Source organism: Strigops habroptila, chromosome 4 (genome assembly GCF_004027225.2).
Source record: "Strigops habroptila isolate Jane chromosome 4, bStrHab1.2.pri, whole genome shotgun sequence".
Classification (NCBI taxonomy): domain Eukaryota; kingdom Metazoa; phylum Chordata; class Aves; order Psittaciformes; family Psittacidae; genus Strigops; species Strigops habroptila.
The window spans coordinates 7,701,865-7,721,062 of NC_046358.1; the positions used below are offsets into that span (position 1 = coordinate 7,701,865).

A 19,198-nucleotide genomic window follows, 5' to 3' on the forward strand; every position below is an offset into this window, starting at 1 on the left:
TTTTTCCTATCAGTAATCGTCACAACTGTATGCAGGAGAAGACTCTTGGATTACGTTCTTTGCACACCTTTGTGATGTAAAACCTGCTACAGAAATAAAAGGGGTTCTCTCATCATCAAAGGGCTCCTAAATACTCAAGCTCATCTAATAATACTGTCTTCTCTCTGCCTTATGCAGTCTTAAGGCATATGCCTGTTGGAAAATAGGGGTGCAGGAGATAGGAAGGAGACAGAGCTGGAGGAGGAGAGGCAACTCAATCTTTACTTGGCTGCAGCTATCTTCTCTATCTCAGTGGCACTAGTGGGAAGCAATGATCTGTGGGGCAGAGGGGAAACAGTGAATTTCAACATTCATTTCTATCATCTGCTAACATCTAACATCTGCTATAAACTGTGGGATGTGCTCCTGATTCCTACAGTTTAGAAACAAGGAGAACAGTTTAGTTTTGTGTTTGTTTTTTCATCCATCCTCCTTTTGGAGGGACCCCCTGGAAGGTGATCTAAATCTGCTCTCTCCTCAGGCCAGCTAGCAGACACAGACTAGAAAATAGGCTGAGAGAGGTTTGTCTTACCATGGGGGAGGGAAAGCTCATGGTTAACTATCAGAGAACACATTTTACATCAGTGTTGTTAGTTGTTTCTACCCTGATTATTTGGCAGGAACAGCCCAAGTGATTGGTTTGGGAATCGTGGAGAGGGTTGGAGTTACCTTTCATTGTATTTTATTCCACTTCTGTTTCTGATCCCTCTCCGTCCTCATAAGCAGCCTTGAAGGCTGGGGTCAAAAGGTGCAGCGAGAGGGAGTATTGTGAAACCCACAGCCTATAAAGATCTGTGAGTCACTGATAAGATACTAGAAAATAGGTGCTAAAGCTCTGGTAATTTGTCTCAAGTGGAGAAGTGCTAGTTCTGCTTCCTCAGTGGTCCAGAATTCTGTTTCCTTAAGCTCTACCTATTAATTAGACTAACATTGCTTATTAAAAACTTGGATGATAAGGCTCTACAATGTTACTAGCAATTAAGTCTTAGAAGCCTTTTGCTTGCCAGGACTCTGCCAGTAAGGATGTCTGACTCCTTTTCACATACATCTATGCAGAGATTCATCCAAATCTCAGCCCATTAACCTAACATCTCTTTTAATACAGATTTACTTACACTCTCATGACATATAACATAATAGGATTACATATGTTGTCAAAGGTGATTCTTTATTAGCTCTAGTAAAGCACAGTCAATTGCTGAAGGTGAGCAAGGAAGCGTGAAGATGAATGAAGTGTTTAGGGACCTGTTACCTGTTCTTGTTTGCTTTTAAAGAAGTTGGAGATGGGAAGGATATCCTAGATGTTAATAAACCAATTCAAATTAACATTTAATATTTAGTAACTGTATTTGGAGAAGAAATCTCTCAGGGAATTGGATTAATTTCTCTGTTGTTTGCCAAGCATAGATAATATTCTTTTATTCATAACCATTTGCTCATCTTCCTTTCCTGGCAGCTTACTCAGATTGGCAGCATCTCCATTTCTTCTGTAGACAATTTGTAGTCAAAATCATACATATCCTGGAAGCAAATATTAGACCAGAATTGGAACCTGCACACTGGCTAACTTATTTCTTGACTCACAGGGCACCTTCTAAAATGCACTTTTTTGTTGGTAGACAGACATTGAGAAGTTGCAACCAACCAACAACGCTGGGAAGTTACAGCCAATACCAAATCCCACAAAGGGTGCCCTTCTTTGTGGAAGGGGCGGGAGGGGAAGCGTAAATATTTTCAACCAGATTGCCATGAGGCAATTGTCTTTCTCTATTGTCTTTCAAAGTGTTATCTGGTCGGCATTCAGGCCATACTGTGTAGCCTAGTCAAGGTCCTGCTGCCTGCCTCAAACAGGACAAAGTGAAACCTGCACAGAAAATGCTCATATTAAGCAGCCTTTTTGTTGTGAGAGTCCAGTTTCAAGTGCCCCAGATCATGAGCTTATGTAAAGTAACACAATGTGGAGCAGCAAGTGCCTTTTACTTTCTGGAGGCTCAAAACGAAGAACAGATTCTGATAACTGGATGCATCTGCTCTGCCTTTGCTGTGTGAAACAGCTAGTTTTCCTGATGATTGACTGAGTAGCTGTTTATGCCAAATTCCAGTGTACAATAACCCACTGTGTACACCAGATCCAGCAGCATGGCTTTTCCATTTAAAAGCAAATAGAAGAAATGTCCCAATATGGTCTGTTTACTGTTGACAGTCTTCAGTTTCCTGACTGGTGTTTTCTCCATCATCTAGGTGGCCAGAGACAACCTCCTTATGGAACATCCTGGGTTCCTGTGGCATTGGGCATTCTCACAGCTCTGGTCACAGCTGTTGCCCTGGCTCTTATTCTCCTTAGGAAAAGAAGAAAGGAAACTCGGTTTGGGTAAGGGAGGTTCTCCTTGTGCTGGTTAGAGAGAACACTGAAAATACAATAGAAAAAACCTGTTGTATCAATAGCTAGGCTTTATTAGAATATGGAAATACAAACTAGATATGGAAATATAAACTAAATAAACATAATTCTGTAAGTCCTTAGCACTGCTGCTTAAGAGATTCAGAGAGAAAAAACCCACAGATGAATCATCTTCTGTGTTCTTAGGGGCTTGACCCTTTATCCCATGCTGGTTTTCAGGCTAACAGCTTCTTGTAACTTCCTGACTGCCCAGAACCCTCTGGATCTCCAGGAAAGCCTCCTTTCCATCACCTCTGACACTTGGCTGTAGGTTGCTCCCTGCTGCAAGCAAGGTTCCTGTTCTTTTCAGAGTCTCACAAACCTCTCACAGCAGCATCTCTGTTTATGTGTCTCTTGCAACATGCCCCAATCTGGGCACTCAAGATAAGTGATTCCCCTCTTTCAGAGGGCTCCACCCCCTCTAGGTGCATCAACAAGGCAGCATAAACCCATCATTCCTCCTCTTTGACTCTTTAACAAAACAGTCTGTAATATTTATATGGCAAGGGATGAGAAATCATCTGTACTGTTCAAGACACCCTTTTAGAAATTAATGGCCCTGTAAGTAACCATGGTGCTGTGCGTCTTTTCTGCCTTCTAGCCATGCCTTTGGCAGTGTGGTTGGCAGAGGGGATCCAGCAGTCCATTTCAGAGCTGCCAGATCTTTCAACAGGGAGGGTCCAGAGCTCATTGAAGCAACATGTAAGTAAAATGATGTGAGCGATTCTGCTTGAGAAGCTGTGTTCATGCATGTACTATACTCTCTCTTTGTTTTCCCTGAAACTGATGGTTTTGGACCAAGAACATGTAATCAGTTTACAAGAAGGTTTAGACAGTGTGGGTGGCAGAGGTGAAAGGCCAGAATTGCTGTTGCCATGCCGATTACAGAGCATTTGCTAATTACAGATACAGTCATTGTGTATATTAGTGCGAGGCATAAATTCACCACTCCCCTGCCCCAGTTTCACACTACTGTGACTCCTGCTACTGTAATATTATGCAACAGTGAGATAAATACAGTTTAACAATAACAGCATGCTTTAAACTCAGTGCTGAGCTGTGCTACAAGCATGAACCAATTAATCAGTCTTGGAACACCAGCAGGAGATTGAGTCCCAGGAATGGCCAGAGTTAAGATGATCCATTTCTGTCTCCTGATTCAGCAAGGGCATGGCTCTTTGTAGCAGCGTTGCATGGCTGGGTTAGGGTGATGCTTCAGCTGCCTCCAAGTCTGCTCCCCTGGGTTTAGAGGCCTCTCCATTAAATCTAGTGAACATAAACTGTTGGGCATTATGTTACCCTCTCAGCCAGGTACTGTGAGACTTGTCCTTAAAATAGTCTGAGGGACAGTCATTGAAAACTGGTGCAGCTCCAGCAGCTTAAATGAAGCTGTATGAACCAGTCTCTATCAATGTCCTTTCTCACTGGATTTTGTCTTCTCAGCGTTATTTACAGTAGTTCTGTATTCCTGTTGCTCTTCGTGTGTTTAAGGATGCTGTTATCGCACCCTCTCCCTTTCAGTACTGTTGGTGAGGCTAGAGGACATGGAAGGGAGCTCTGTCTTTTTCAGGTTTTCCTGCTTACAGTATGGGAATCAGATTGGAGATGGATATTAGAACTGGTGACTCTTGATGTTGTGACAGAATATTCAAGTATCCCTTATTTCACTCTTCCTTTGTTTTTTTCCAGTGGAGAGTGTAGGAATCAGTGATGAGCTGAAGACGAAACTCAAAGATGTCCTAATCCAGGAACAGCAGTTCACCTTGGGAAGAATGTTGGGCAAGGGTAAGAACCAAAACCAAACAAGTCTTCACACTGAAAGTCCTACGTGTGTTACCTTTACTGTTGAGTAGGGAGAAGCAATTATAAGCAGCCTGTTTTCTCTCCCTCTGCTTGTAGATGGCAATTTAAATGGAACTTCCCCTTCTGCAGAGATAAAACATTTCAAAGGTTTAGCGTAACTAAGAGGATATTGGCTAAGCCATGGCTCTACAGAGTCATGAACTGTAGTCTATGCTCAGCTTTCCAAAGTACTATTGATTCACTGGTGTGTGAATCTCTTTCAGAGATGTAAACAAAGGAATGTTCAATTAAACTTCTGCTCTTTCTACTAACAAAGTGGTGCTATAGAATTCTTTCCACGTAAAGTAAGCATGCATGAAGTATTAAATGGGCTGAGATAATAGAGAGACAGAGGTGGTCTACCTTGAACACTCCAACCCCTCATAAAATATGTTGATTCAGATATTCTCAATGTCTGGAGTGGTTTGACTGTAGATTTTAGTTTGGGCTCTTAGAGAGGCACATTTGGAACATTTATCCTCATTAGTTCAGGTCCTTAGGAGCTCTTCTGACTGTGGATGTCCATCTGGATCTCCCACGCAGGTGCTTCATGCATTTATCTGAGGTTTTCAGGTCAGGAGGGATGGGCTTCTTGTGTAAAGCATTTAATCAGTAAAGGTGGGATGCTTCTCATTTAGCTTTAGCTAAAAGATTTGCCCAGAAACCCTGTGTGAAAAGATGGTTTTGAATTTAGATTTCCCAGGTGGCAAGCCAGTGTGCTAACTGTTGAATCATCCTTCCCTGTTTCTCAGTCTGAAGGCAATCTCTAGAAATAGTGAAATCACGTAATGGTAAAGCCAATAACTAAGATGGGAGCATAAGTCGGGTTATAAGCAAAGGGAAGCTGAAGTGATTGGTTTCCTTCTTTGTAAGTAGTTTCATTGTAGTTTTCTTTGACCCTTTCCAACTGAGAGTATTCTTCCGCTCCATCCCTCCTAGAACAAACACGTTTCTTTCAGAGCAGGAAGATGACCTTCCTGCAGAAGTGGTCTCAGAGGGCTTAACAATGCTGAATAATTAAACAGCTGTGTCATCTGCTTGTGTCAGCTTTTGGGCAGTTTCTGAGATCCTGCTTCAACCCCTCTGGGTTACAGGCTGTCCCCATGAGAGGTAACAAACTGGAAATTGGCTGCAGTGAGGCCCATGGGGACAGCCTTGGTGGGAGGATGCAGCTGGCAGGATCTGGTCTGTGTTGTCAGCCCCGTTCCACCAACCCCACGCGCAGCATACAGGTTCTAATATAGCATAACTGCATTGCCTTGGGCTCTGCTGACCTACAGCTGAGCAACAGCTCCATAATAGAGAAGCAGCACAAAATGCCTTTGCTCCTTCCCATTTTCCTCTTTTGTGGTCAGATTCACTGCTCGTGCTCATTGTGAAACAAGCATGTGCTTGTAATGAAGGACATTGGTGAAAGGCTAATGGAAAGATAATGCTTTCAGGGTAGGTGTCCTGAGTGCCATATTTTGCTTCCTTCTTTTCAGTACTAGAGTTCCTCATACTAATGCATTTTTGGTGGGGTAAGCAGTTACAAAATTAGGAAGAGCAAATCTAGCATCATCCATTTGATAGGAGTTTGCCTTCTTTCCCTCTTGTTTTCCTCTGTCTTGTGCACTGCCAGCACAGTGGCCTCTGTTTACTAGCAGTGATACCTCTTCTAGGCACACATAGTCTGAAAGCTGCTGGTTGGAACTGCAGAATGAAAAATGAAGCTGGTAGCTGCATTTCCTATGGTTATTCAGCTTCTTTGCCAGTGACCCTTGGAGTAAACCTGCTGTGAATCATACTTTCTTCACAAGAAGCTGTTCCCTCACTGCCTGCTCTGGTCATTTCACAGGGGAGTTTGGGTCAGTTCGAGAGGCACTACTGAAGCTAGATGATGGCTCTTTCCAGAAAGTGGCAGTGAAGATGCTGAAAGGTAAGCGGGAGCAGAGCTACCTGAAGTGCTTAAGAGAAGAGAACTTGGAAAGATTAAATGCTATCTGTCCTATTCTCCAAGAAACATCCCCCAATGCTCTTTACTCCTCTCTGAGCTTCCCACTCAGCCACTCTACCCATGTTGTCTCCCACCCCTTTCATGTCAGTCTTGTAGTAGAAGCTTTTCAGAGAAGGATCTATACCATCTTAATTGCTCGTACAGCACCTAGCATGTGGTGAGTGCAACCAAAACCAAATCATAGCCACAGCTGCTTCTGTGCATAGAGAATCTTGTTCAGTTGCTTAATTCAACACAGCACTACATCACATGGCATAGACAGCTCCGAGAGGTCTGCTTTGCCCCAATAATTCAGCAGTGAAAGACGGTATTCCTCCAAGCATATATCGTAGAATAACCAGAAGAGTGTTTGAGCTGAATGCAGCGACAAGCTAACTCATCTTAGTCAGGCATAGTTGAAGAAATAGTCTAACTCCCTTCTGATTTGTCATTTGTTGCGTGTACATAACTAGCATGTTCGTCAGGCAGAAGTCTCTAACAAGAAAAGCAATTAATAGATAGGTATAAGTCAAAGCAAGTATGTGTATGTATGTATGTGTATATATGTTAACCTATGTTAGTTCACCCCTTTCACCCAAGCAAAAATGAACCATGACTGAATTAAAGCAGAGCCACACTTACTTATCTGTGGAGCTGAGTTTGGCTGCTACAGAATACCAGTTTTTACTAAATATACTAGTATCGCATTAGCGTAAGTTGCATCATTTTATCCAGTTTCAACACTAATTCTAATCAGTTTGCAAGCTTTTGTGTAGTCACACTGTCTACCTTCAGGCATGTAACTTGGAAACTCTCTGTCACCCTCCAGAAGCACCTTCCTTCTCCATTGACTGTAAAAAGGGAATCTACCTTTGTCTTCTTAATCATATTTAAATTACTTGCCTAAAGCAGATAATGTGAATACTCCCTACACATCTGAGTCTGATCTTGCAGCAGGACTGGAGGATTCCTGCTAAATTCAACAGCAGCAGTGGGCGAAGTAGTCCACTGAGTTAATTCTTTATTATAGTGATACACTTCCGTAAATCTGGAGTAATAGCAGTGAGAAATAATTTACTCCAACTTTATGCCGATGTATGTCACTGTTGAATTAGGTCCAAGCTCTCCAGTAGTGTGGGTTTTTAAATCTTAGCTCTAGCACTTCAGAAGACTCAGTCATGCTAAGAGACATAAAAGCATTGATCTTTCATGCCATCCTTATGACAGATGAGCTGGGGTCTGCTGTGCCAGCCAGGGGCTCCAGGCCATCTCCTCAGTTTCAACATTCTCTTTTATTTTGTGTGACATCTCCCTGACATTGCAGTTTAAGTTCTTTTAGCTAATTAATTTCTTACAGTTTTAACCCACACATGCTTTGCATGGCTTCCAAGGGAAGCTGTCACTGAGAAAAGAGCTTCTAATCAGCAGGTCTTTACTCTGCTAAGAACCAGTTTACCAGATGTCCCTGATGTGTGCTTACTGCCGCCCATCCCAGGAGAAAGTGTCAGGCTCTGCTTTGTCGTAAACGGGTTCGTCTAGCTATAGGTCTGAGAGGATGAGCTGTGCCATAAAGAACAAGCCTCTGATAATCATTATCTGTAAAGTCCCTCGGAGCCACCCACAAAGGAAGAAAACTTACAGTCGCTTTTTTCCCAGCGGATATCTTCACCTCGACTGACATTGAGGAGTTCCTGCGAGAGGCTGCATGTATGAAGGAGTTTGACCACCCGCATGTCACTAAACTGATTGGTAAGCCAGCGCTCCTGCTTGTGCCACAGGACACCTCCTGCTCCTGCACCGTCCCACACAGCCTCACACACTCACCCTCACTGCTGTACAACAGCAGTGCTAGTGCAGCCACTTCTGTGCTGCCTGGAGTCCTGTGTGCGTCAGCATTGCTCCTTCCTGGGCCTGGAGGGGGTTGGGGTGTGTGTAAGTGCTCACACCACTTGCCCTCATGTACCAGTAGTAAGCATCTCTTATTTAAGCTATTTCCTTGGTCTTGCAAGTACTACTTAGGCTGGCTGAGGTATGTCTAAACTGCTGTGAATTGTGGACAGATGGGTTGGTAGACAAATAGAGGGAAGGGAGATTGTGCCTTTCCAGAGTAAGGAACCAAGATATTTGTTTGTGGGTGGGCACTATGGAACAGACACTTTCCAGAATGTGGAGATTGCTCTGCAGAGACTGAGGTTTGGGGCTGTCTGGTCTGGAGTCATCCTGCCAGGAGAGCTGAGAGGCACTAGGCACTAGTACTGCCTCTGAAGTAAACAGAGTTAGAGGTATCTTAGCACCTCCTAGCATGAAGCCATGCAGAGAAGCTTGGAGCGTGGAACCTACCCACCAAAACTGCACATTTTCCTCCAAATTTGTAAGAGAAAAGGCACAGCAGCCTGTAAGATCCCCACTGGGGCAGATCTGTGTGCTAAAATCCCTTTGCTGTGTGTGTCCTGATTAGGAGTCAGTCTGCGGAGCCGTCCCAAGGGCCGTCTCCCAATTCCCATGGTGATCCTGCCCTTCATGAAGCATGGAGACCTTCATGCTTTTCTGCTGATGTCACGGATTGGGGAAAACCCTTTTGTAAGTGTCTTACTGCAGAATTCCTTCTGGGAGGGTATGGATTTTCAGAGGATGTACTCAGATCAATTCAGGGTTGGTCTCCCAAAGTCACTGACATTTGACTGGATTTTAATACTAGAGAAAGCAGTGAGATGCGATGTTGAAGTATTTCATTCCATGTATGTTGAGGACCAACTCCTCTATGCCATCCTCTCCCTATTTCCCCCATCCCTGCTCAGTAAGCTAGCAGAAAATCTTGCAGTTTTGCCATACATGGTTGAAGGTTTCCAGGAACAAGACTTAAACTGTTATTTCTTTCAGAACTTGCCTGTTCAGACACTCCTCAAGTTCATGATTGATATTGCCAGCGGGATGGAGTACTTGAGCTCAAAAAATTTCATACACAGGGACCTTGCAGCTCGGAACTGCATGTAAGTGATCCACGTGAAGAAAGAGTGGGTGAGAGAGGGATGAGAAGCCTTTTGTGTGACAGAAGTGGAGACAGGTCCCATCCAAGGATGCTGGTCCTTGCATTTAAGTGACCATAGACATGGGGAAGCCATGGCCATGGGGGTAGGGGTGTGTGTTGGCAGTGCTGGGAGCAGGGAGCGACCTGAAGTCCCACTGAGCTTCCAAGTAGACCCTATTTAAAAGGAACTTTTTCATCATTGCTCTGCACATACAGTTTCATAGAGTTGTACAGTATATGTTTGTCATTAGTCACTCTAACGACTGTGTATCAGTATGGGCTATTTGTTCCACAATATAATGTAACCAACAGGAGAGAATGGGTTTGGCTGTGTTAGGAGAAAGGAACTTTCATTGTAGCCTGGAGTCTGTATTTCTTGTATCTATTTTGAGGACTTGATTATCACAATATGAGAAATGTTGAATTTCCCTGAAAGCTTGTGGAGAATGCCTCTCGAAATAATTGCAGGGTGGACGTGCTGCATGATCCCACATTGCTGTTTTTGTCCCCAAACTGCCTTGCCTGCTTTGAAAGGAAGAAAAGTCCTTTTCTTATCCTTTCCACTCTGTTTCTTCTCTGAGAACAGAGTAAAGAACTGTCAGACAGAAATCTGCCTCTGAACAAAACCACGACAACCGGTAAAATCCTCAATGAGACACAGATTTCCAAAGGCATTTGAATTCCCAGATGTACAGACAGGAGCCTGATATTCACCATGAAAAATGATGGGTTAGCCTGCTTTGACATTTACGAGAAACCCATACTGATTTCCTATTTTTAAACATCTAGAAAATACAGGCTTCCTCCAGAGGAAGCTGAATGCCTGTTTCAGCACATCTGGGGAAAGCAGAGAGTCCTTTATGAGGCCTGGGAGCGTGAAGCCTTTGTGGGCTTTACTTGCACTGTCCACTAATGTGTCTAGGTTTAAGTGGGTGACAGAGCAATTTAGACCATTAACCAGGCCTGGAGACAAGATGCGGCAGATCTAGTTTGAGCAGTTGTAATAGCCAGTCTAGGCAAGCACCCTGTGTTTGTTTGATTGCTTATATAGGGTGCGGGCCTTAGTGACTGCAGTGAGCGCTGCAGGTGCCCTCTGGCAACCCTGGATACTACAGAAAGTATCTGAGTTCACTTTGCGTAACAGGGTAGACCATCTGAGCATAGCCATTTCCTTACTTCCTTAGTCCTAATTATCTCCCTGTTAGTCTCAAGGAACTGATTTGAGGCCATTAAACTGTTTCACATTGGTCATCAAGTAGATGAAGTCATTATGCTTCTGGGTAATACTTGGTGTTCTATATACCTCAGTTTCCTGGACATAACAGGGTTTTGTGTTTTGTCTGAGGTGGCCAGTAAATGCTTTACTCAGTCATGAAAACTTTCCCTTAGGTTGGATGAGAACATGAACGTGAGTGTTGCAGACTTTGGGCTTTCTAAGAAGATCTACAGTGGAGACTACTACCGTCAGGGCTGTGCCTCCAAGCTGCCAGTAAAATGGCTTGCTCTGGAAAGTCTGGCAGATAATCTGTACACAACACATAGTGATGTGGTGAGTTTTGCTCTGGTGCATTTGGGAATTACTTGTATTCCTGCTGAAGTGGAGGAATCCTTCTGTATTCATTGAGGCTGGGAGAAGGCCCTGGTGGTGGGAAAGGGAGTTTGCCTTGTGTTTGAGGGACAATGCTACCTGTCTTGGATGCTGTCAGAACTCAAGACTAAATATACGTGCAAGTGGTTTATGGCAGAAGACATGAACCTTTTTCCTCTTGTCCTTTGGTCCTTCATTTATCAGTGCTTATCCCCATGCTCTCATTCACCTTTCACCGTCTCCTTTTTCTTTTCCTCTCTCTTCATGCAGTCTCTTCTTTCTTACTCTTATTCCTTTTCCTTTCTCTTCTGCATGACAATTTGAAGGTGGCATTTGAAATGCATGTAACCCACACACTCACGTACAAGTGCAGCAAAGGTGCACTCTGTCCTAAAGAAGGTACTGGTGGAACTTTATAGATCGTAAATATATCCGTGCTTAGACATTCCCCCATAACTTCGCCCCTGGGGAGTGAGGCTAAATCCATTCATCTGGAATTTTTGCTTCCTTTTCCTTTGTTTTTGTTTGGGGCTTTGTTTGTTTGTTTGTGGGGGTTTTGGTTTTGGTTTTTAGCTCTTACACCTTCTCCCCTTTTCCTTGCTGCCTTTTGATCTGGTTTCACACTGGTTTTGTCCTTCAGGCCTTTGGACTTGCCTTCCCAGTTATCCCTGTCACAGTGTCCCTGGAGAGCTCACCAAGAGTGCCTTCTAACTTGGCTGCTGCGTTGCACAGTGATTTCTGTAACCACTGTAGACAGTGTTTAGTGGCTGGTGGTTGTTAGTTCAGTCAGTTTGCTGTAGACACTGGACAGGCTTTTGCTTATGAAAATAATCATTTTTTGCACCTAGCAAACCTTGTGGTTTAATTTAAATGTGCAAGTATGACTGTTGCAGTGTAGAGCACAAATGAACATGAGCCGTAAGTGGTTTGTTCCTTGCCCTGCGTATTGGCTAAACTGCTTTCATTTGTGCCTGTGTGTTTCCAGTAACTCAGAATCTGGCTCAATGAATTAAACTGATTTGTGAATCTCAGACCAAAATCTTCTTATAGCTGGGAACCACAAAACTGATACTGCATACCTTAAAGAACCGACTGTAGGAGATGCTTGGGAGAGGTCTGCACGTGGAAGGCAGTGGTAGCTCCCAAATCTTCCCCTGCTGCACTGCAGGATAAGGCCAGGCAGGGCCTTCAGCTGTCTCCCAGGATGATGTGTCATTTCTTTGTTTTCCAGCTAGAGATAGTCCTTGCATCACTGCTGCTCAGATAACATTACCCCAGGCTGGGAGGGTTGCCACAGTCTGAGCACACTGAAACCTCACCCCAGTGAGCCAGGGACTGTCTGTTCACTTTTTCTTTGTGCTGTTCCCTTGCAGTGGGCGTTCGGGGTGACCATGTGGGAGATTGTGACCCGAGGGCAAACCCCTTATGCTGGCATTGAGAATGCAGAAATCTACAACTACCTCATCAGCGGGAACAGGCTCAAGCAGCCGCCGGAGTGCCTGGAAGATGTGTGAGTACTTCCTTGCCCTGCCGACATATGATTCCTTGAGAAGCTTGGCTCGCTGGAAGGAAACAGGGGCATCTGGCTGGGATGCTGATCTGAATCTATCCACTTTCCAGTACACAGAGGCATTCACTAGAAAGTCTCTGGGTTAGCTACCAGATACTCTCTGCTGGCAGAGCTCCCTGGAACCTGTGGTAGCTACACAAGCAGCTAACTTGGCTCAAGGGTTTGAACAGTGTCAACATAAGCAGCTCTTGGCTTTGTGGAAAAGTGTATTTCCAGAAACTCGCTGCTTTCTACCTTCTTGGGCCAGTATGTGAGAAAGGAGATGAGTTTCATGGCACACTCTGAAGGTCAAATAGAAGAGCAATCGAGCAAGATGACAAGAAAACTGTATTGCAGAGGCAGTGGCCTCATGGACAACATGAGGTCCTCTTTCCTTCCTCTTCCCTCCTGCTCTGGAGGTGAATTATTTCAGTTGGTTTCCTTTCTCCTGCCTTTTTTCCACATAGGGAATAATCTGTACTCTTGTCATTAAAGCTGTACACTCTTATCTTCTCAGCAGTTCATTTTAATTCTTCCTTATTTTTAAATGAAAACATCGTTACACCACTGTATAAATATACGTTTCCATCTCAACTGCTGTGAGTAGCTTTGGTTGCAAGTTGCGGCCATAGGATGTTAGAGATGCCAAAAGTAGAGGAGAGATTCAAACACCTGCCAGGCATTGAAGAAAAAAATCCATCAAAGGCTACTAAAAAGGTGCAACCTCCATTTTGAGAGGCCCTTGAGCTACAGGTTATTGAGACCTGAGAGAATATACCAGAAAGATCTCACTACAGTGCCCACCCTCAGCTTATGTGCTTTCTCCAAGCGTCTGCTATTGGCCACTGTCAGAGGCAAGGTACTGGGACAAATGGATATTGGGCTGATTCATTACAGCCAGTAGTTTCTACCTTTCTTTCAAACGAATTTCTGCTGTTTGCCAGTGAGGATAAAAGGGAATAGTGATACCGAATAGCAAGTTTCTGTGTTACCTGGAGCATTTAGAGTTATTTCTACTGTTTGTGAGGGACGTAAATCAGGATTAAGACAACTGAACCATAGAAGCTTTCTGTAAAAATAGTGTGAGATCAAAAAATAGTGTGAGATCAAAAACAGTCTTGTAGAGCTGATAGCAAGCGAGGGACACAACAAGTAAAATAAAAGTCATCCTGAAACGCTTTATTTCCCAGTAAAGGCCATATCAGATTTTTCCCGTTTACAAGTTTAACTGAGGTTCATTTGTGTGCGGTGTTTTTCGGTGCCAGCACTGTGCTTTGTTCCTGCTCCCTGCAGAACTGGCAACAATAACACCATAGGAATGCAGCTGCCAGTCTCGTGGGTGATGCACAAAGAGGAGGAGGACAATGGCTCTGGCTGTGCTCCAGCCCAGTGGGCCACGGAGGGAGGCCAGTCAACACAGACAGTCGGAGGGGAGCAGGGCTCCTCACCCGTTGCCCAGCACAGGCCATCAGAGCCAGCAGCATCTTGGGGAGAGACTTTTTGTCAGGGCCTGTTGCAATAGGACAAGGGGTGATGGTTTAAATTAGAGAGGGGAGATTCAGGCTGGAAGTGAGGAAGAAATTCTTTACAATGAGGATGGTAAAATCTTGGCACAGGTTGCCCAGAGGAGTGGTGGATGCACCATCCCTAGATGTGGTTCTGGGCAACCTGATCTAGTTGAAGATGGTTCTATAATTCTATCTCCTCACACTGGCCCTTGGGCAACCAGAGCTGAGGTGGCAAGTGTTTGACCACAGGAGAAATGCTGCAGGACAGGGCCTGAGGCTGGTAACACCACTGAACGTGTCTTCTGTGTAGGGGTGCTGCCTTTACAGTAAAAAGGCCATTTCAGTACCCCTCTTCCAGCAGTGAAGCTGTTGTCCGTTCTTCCACAGCCCTCCAAACAAACCCACTGTGCCTTTTTCCAGTCTCACTGTCAACCCATTGGGCAGCAACACTGGCACACCTTCGTTACAACAGGAGTGCTGAGTTAACACGGTGTTAAAAATAATACTCTGGAAATAACTCGCACCTCCCACAGTTGGATCTGTTTTGTTTCTTCCTGTGTTTCATCTGCTCTTGAACTAGAATTTGGAGGGATGGCTTCAATCACAGCAGAGATTGTTCAGGATTGTTTTTTGTGAATAAATTCAAAAACTATTACTAAATGGTGTCACCATTTGACATGGTTCTATTCTAGCTCTCCAGAGATGGTGGAATGAGGTTTTTATCAAGAAGCTCAGCATCCTTTGACAGGGCTTTGGGGTTTTTTGGTACTGTCTAAGTAATGATTTTGACCAAAATGAGAATGGGAAGGAACAAAGAATTAGATCCATAATGGCTGCCATGTGCTATGACTTATGCAAGGCCAAAGCCAATAGGTTTTGGGGAAAGTGTCTATGCTTTTTAAGCTGCACTGTGCAGAACCCCTGTTCCAAGGTGCAGGGGGTGTCTGCTCTGCTTCTCAGTGCTTTTGTCTCCCTCTATTTTGCAGCTACGATCTCATGTGCAGATGTTGGCATCCTGAGCCCAAGCTACGCCCCAGCTTTGGAGTGCTCCGGTCCCAGCTGGAAATGATTCGGGGGAGGATGTCCACACTCTCTTCCAGTCAAGATCCTCTCTATGTCAACATTGGGAAGGACAAAGAGGCGTCTGCAAGTGACCCTGCCCTGCATGCCTCCTTTGGGAACACGGATGGTGAAGAGACCATTGCTGGGGCAGCTGCTGCTGTCACAAGTGACTATCGCTACATCATGAGCCCCTTGTGCCTTGGAGATGATGCTGAGGGTGACAGGCATCCAGATGGGCAGGAAGGAGAGGACAAAAGCCTTCTGTATGAGCTGGAGACAGAGGGAGAGAAAAGTTGTTAGCCTGTACATAGCAGTGACACTGCTTCCCTGGGGCGGGATGTGGTGCTGTGTTACCTGGGGCTCTGATGCCAGATTTGGAATGGCTTTGAACAGCAGTGGCCAGAGCTCTTGGGCAGCTTTTGTAGCTTTCATGCCCTGTGTGGGCTGCAGTGGCGGATGGCATGGAAGGACCGAAACCCCAACAGCACCTTGGATTGGGGGGAGGAGGGCAGTAGGGTTACAGGTTGATTGCATCCCACTGGAAGGAGCTCAAAGCTAAGGCGGGCAGAGTGTGTGCTCTGCTCCTCACTGACTGATCAGAGCTGAGTACACCTTCTGTTCAGTCCGTGCTCGCTCTTGTGTAGATGTTGTCTTCGATCCTGGCTGCGTGACTTGAGGACTGGTACCTCTGTAAACACTAATGGGTATTTACACTCATTCAGGACAAGAGGGCAGAATTCCCCTTGTGTTCACTCAGCAGTACTGCCGAGACCTGTACTGCCGAGACTTGTTGCCTACCTCAGTGGTTCTCAAACTGGTCTGCGGATCTGCTTCTGCCCAGTACCGAATTTGAACATCTGGCTTATTTCATGCAGTGACAGTTGCTGCTTCCTCAGTCTGGGGCTTTTTTAAGAGTTTCAGACGTTTTGATGAGCGATGAAATTATAAAAAATGAAGATCCATCATTCCTCTTCACCCCACGTACCTCTTTTATGTCTTTCTTTTTCTTCTGTTTGATGCCAATTCAGGCCTGACCAGACTTGCAGCTGGCATTAAAATGTGAAGGGAAGGAAAGCAGCTGGCAGGTGTGAAGGCAGAATCCAACTTCAAAGGGATGGAAAGGAAAGGCTGTAGAGAGGACTTAGCAGAATGGGGAAACAGTGCTAATTAATACTAAGTGCTGCCCTCCAGGAGAGGAAGGAGACAGCTCAGATACAGAATGGCAGGCTTGCTTCAGGTTCAGCGGGAGCAGGATTCAGCATTTGCTTTTAAATAGGGTTCGTTTAATTTCTAACAGTCCTATGACTTTTTCAAACAACCAAGTGCTGTAGCTGCTGTAGTGAAGTTGTGAAATCGGTGTTGGGAAGGAGTGCGAGCTGGAGGAAAGGGACCGACGGGGAGATCTCTTTCTGAAGAGAGAGTCTTCATTATGAAAAAGCTTGAGAACCACTGGCCTTCCTATTTAGGAGGTCTTCTGGCACACTGTATAAGTCACATCAGAACATAGACAAGTATCACTGCAGCCTTCCAGACAGGGCAAAATGAATGGTTTTGCTCTCTGCATTTGGTTTTGTTTTCCAATCAGCATGTCTGACTCACTATAACTGCAAACGCTTGTGTCGTTTTTAATAATTTAATATTTTACTGTAAATCAGCATTTGTTTTGTGCAGTGGTTCCCAGCAAGGAAGTGCAGTTACATCTTATTCTACTTATCCTAAATATCTGCTAGATCTTCATTTCTTTTATTTCCAGTGTGCTGAAAACTCAGCAGTATCACAAGACTTAGGATTCCACATTGCTCTTCCTCAGAAACAAATACCACAAATGTCATCATGTGCTGAGTTGGCAAAGATGGGACCAATAAGTCTAATGAGATTGCAGACTTGGTATCAGAACACTCCACCCTTTGATGTCCAGTATTTGCTTATTGTAAGTTTTGGGGCTAACTACAAAATTCAGGTCCAGTTTCAGCCCTTAGTGAGAACACTTCCTAGGGAAGGGGAATTTCAGCTGGGGGCTTGGGCATGGATCCTTTCCGTAAAGTTTCCTACTGACCAGTGATGTCCTACAGTTGTCTCCAGAAGTTCAGTGCAGTTTCTAAGCTGAAGATACAAACTGCACCATTTTATGCCCCAGGCAGTACAGGGTTTTCTCTTCATTTAGCTGGAATGCTGTAAATGCAGGTGAGAAGATAACACCTAACAAAGGGTAACAGAAACCTGTGTGGTGCAGGTTGAAGTGAGGGCAGAAGGCTATGCTCCCTGCAGCTGCCTGGGAAGCGCAGATGTACATAGAGACTCTAACTTTGGGAAGCATGTCTTTAGTTTTTATGCATTTTTTAATAATAAAACATGTACTGTGTCTGAATCCCAGCCTCTTACCTGTGGCACAGTTTGTGACAATGCTCACTTAATGGGAGCATAGGGAATTTCAGCCCCACCTGAAAGCGTCTTCCTTCCTTCACCAAGCACAGTTAAGTTACTTCTTAGAGGCAGAGAACATGTTTGGCCTCTGCAGATGGCAATTACTCTGCATTGCTCCAACCTTGAGACTGTGAAGGCTGAAATGTGATGGGTATGGGCCAGTGGCTCCACAAAAAGATGGGCTCTGTGGCCAGCACTGTGCAGGGGCCTCGGGAGAAGCCCTTTACTGGGACATGCTGCGCCATACTTGGGAATGCAAAACCTCTGCATCAGTTCCTCCCTGAAGACTGGCCTGCACCCATCAAACTACTGGCAGTGCTCTCTGTGGAGGAGAGGTTTGGAGGCGGTGGGTAGAATTCAGATGCTGAGTCAAATGTTCCAAGCACAACATAAAAGAGCCCCTGGATTCCCAGCTCGCAGAGAAGAAAAGGTGTACCTCACGCTTTTATTCTTCATCAGCAAACAGCACGTTGCACGCCCTCTGCCTGCCAGCTCACACAGAGAGGAAGAGTGATGGTAAACGGCACAAGCGCTCACCCCCCATCTGCAATGCAGGAAAAACGACTTCCGAAGCATGAAATGGCTGATTTAGTTAATATTTTAAGGTTCCGTTGCTCAGTGATGTCCCTTGGATCTGTTCAGATGATGATTTAATCCTGTCGCACGCAAGCCTGGTCAGGTCAGGTACAAATTAGGCTGTGTTGTGGGTGGGAGAAGCAACACCAGAAGAAGAGCCAGAGAAAAGAGCTAGGGAAGGAGTTTTTAAAATGGGGACAGATAGGACAAGCTGGGAAGATAGCAAACAAGGGAGTTGGAAACCAGAGATGGGGAGTTTTATATGTGAAATCCCAGAACAGAGGAGGCATAGCCCCAGCTGGGACCAGGCAGTGGTCTGAGGTGGGGCCTGGCTTTGTGTTTTGGTGGAGGATGAGATGCTCTGGTCCAGCCCTGGTGCTCTGCAGCGTGTTGCTCTTACACTGTGTAGAGGCTGTACATAGTTGCCCTGGCTCTGTGACCCTTTAGCCTGACCATTCTGACTTAGGCACCAGGCACACTGGTTTCTTAACTAAACCAAATGTTTCCCCCACAACCACCCTTCTTTTCCCTGCCTCAACACAACAGTGCAGTTCCTCCCATCCTCCCAAGCACATGAGCTTTAAGGCCCCTTCCAACCTAAGCCATTCTGTGGTTCTAACACAGGCTCAAGCCACTTAGGGCAGTTACCAGCTGGGTCGTGAGGCAGCATGACCCCACAGTGCCTAGCATGGGCACAGCAGAAGCTCACAGCAACATCTGTATTGTGCAGGGGTAGTTAATGCATAAGGAGAGATGCTCCCATCAGCTGCAGTGCCATGGGCTGCACTGGCAGCTCAGCCTGCAGATACAAGGATGCTCTGGCGCAATCTGATACCTGCACACTGTGGGAAATAGTGCGCTCAGGGCTGACAGTTCAGCAGGTGCTTGTAGTGAGTGAATATACCTCAGAGCTAATGTACAGCTAGCCTGGGACCTGCCACATTCCTTCCTCACCTGTGCTGGGAGGCAAGTCTTGCAGTCTTCGTGTAGTAAAAACATTCCCTGAAGTCAAATGCAATTAATTTTGAGTAGAAGCTTGAGCCTGGCTGACCGGAGAAAGGAACAATATTTGCACATAGATAATCTCCTGGTTTACATTGTGTTTTGCTGGCAGTATTCATTCTCCCCTGATGCTCAACAGCTACCAACTTCTGCAAAGTCTCATAT

The 19,198-nt window shown here is 45.2% G+C and overlaps 1 protein-coding gene across 2 annotated transcripts in view; it reads left to right on the forward strand.

Moving 5' to 3' along the window:
- TYRO3 (TYRO3 protein tyrosine kinase) overlaps nt 1-17,399 on the forward strand; it is a 42,023-nt gene extending 24,624 nt beyond the window's left edge. For both annotated transcript variants that reach the window (XM_030483464.1, XM_032919885.1), the window contains 10 exons: nt 2,281-2,410; nt 3,081-3,181; nt 4,169-4,264; nt 6,159-6,239; nt 7,953-8,045; nt 8,755-8,876; nt 9,177-9,286; nt 10,714-10,873; nt 12,286-12,422; nt 14,956-17,399. In XM_030483464.1, the coding sequence (XP_030339324.1) occupies nt 2,281-2,410; nt 3,081-3,181; nt 4,169-4,264; nt 6,159-6,239; nt 7,953-8,045; nt 8,755-8,876; nt 9,177-9,286; nt 10,714-10,873; nt 12,286-12,422; nt 14,956-15,331 (1,406 nt within the window). In that variant the 3' untranslated portion in view covers nt 15,332-17,399. The remainder of the gene's footprint in view (nt 1-2,280; nt 2,411-3,080; nt 3,182-4,168; nt 4,265-6,158; nt 6,240-7,952; nt 8,046-8,754; nt 8,877-9,176; nt 9,287-10,713; nt 10,874-12,285; nt 12,423-14,955) is intronic.
- Nucleotides 17,400-19,198: the final 1,799 nt, after the last annotated feature.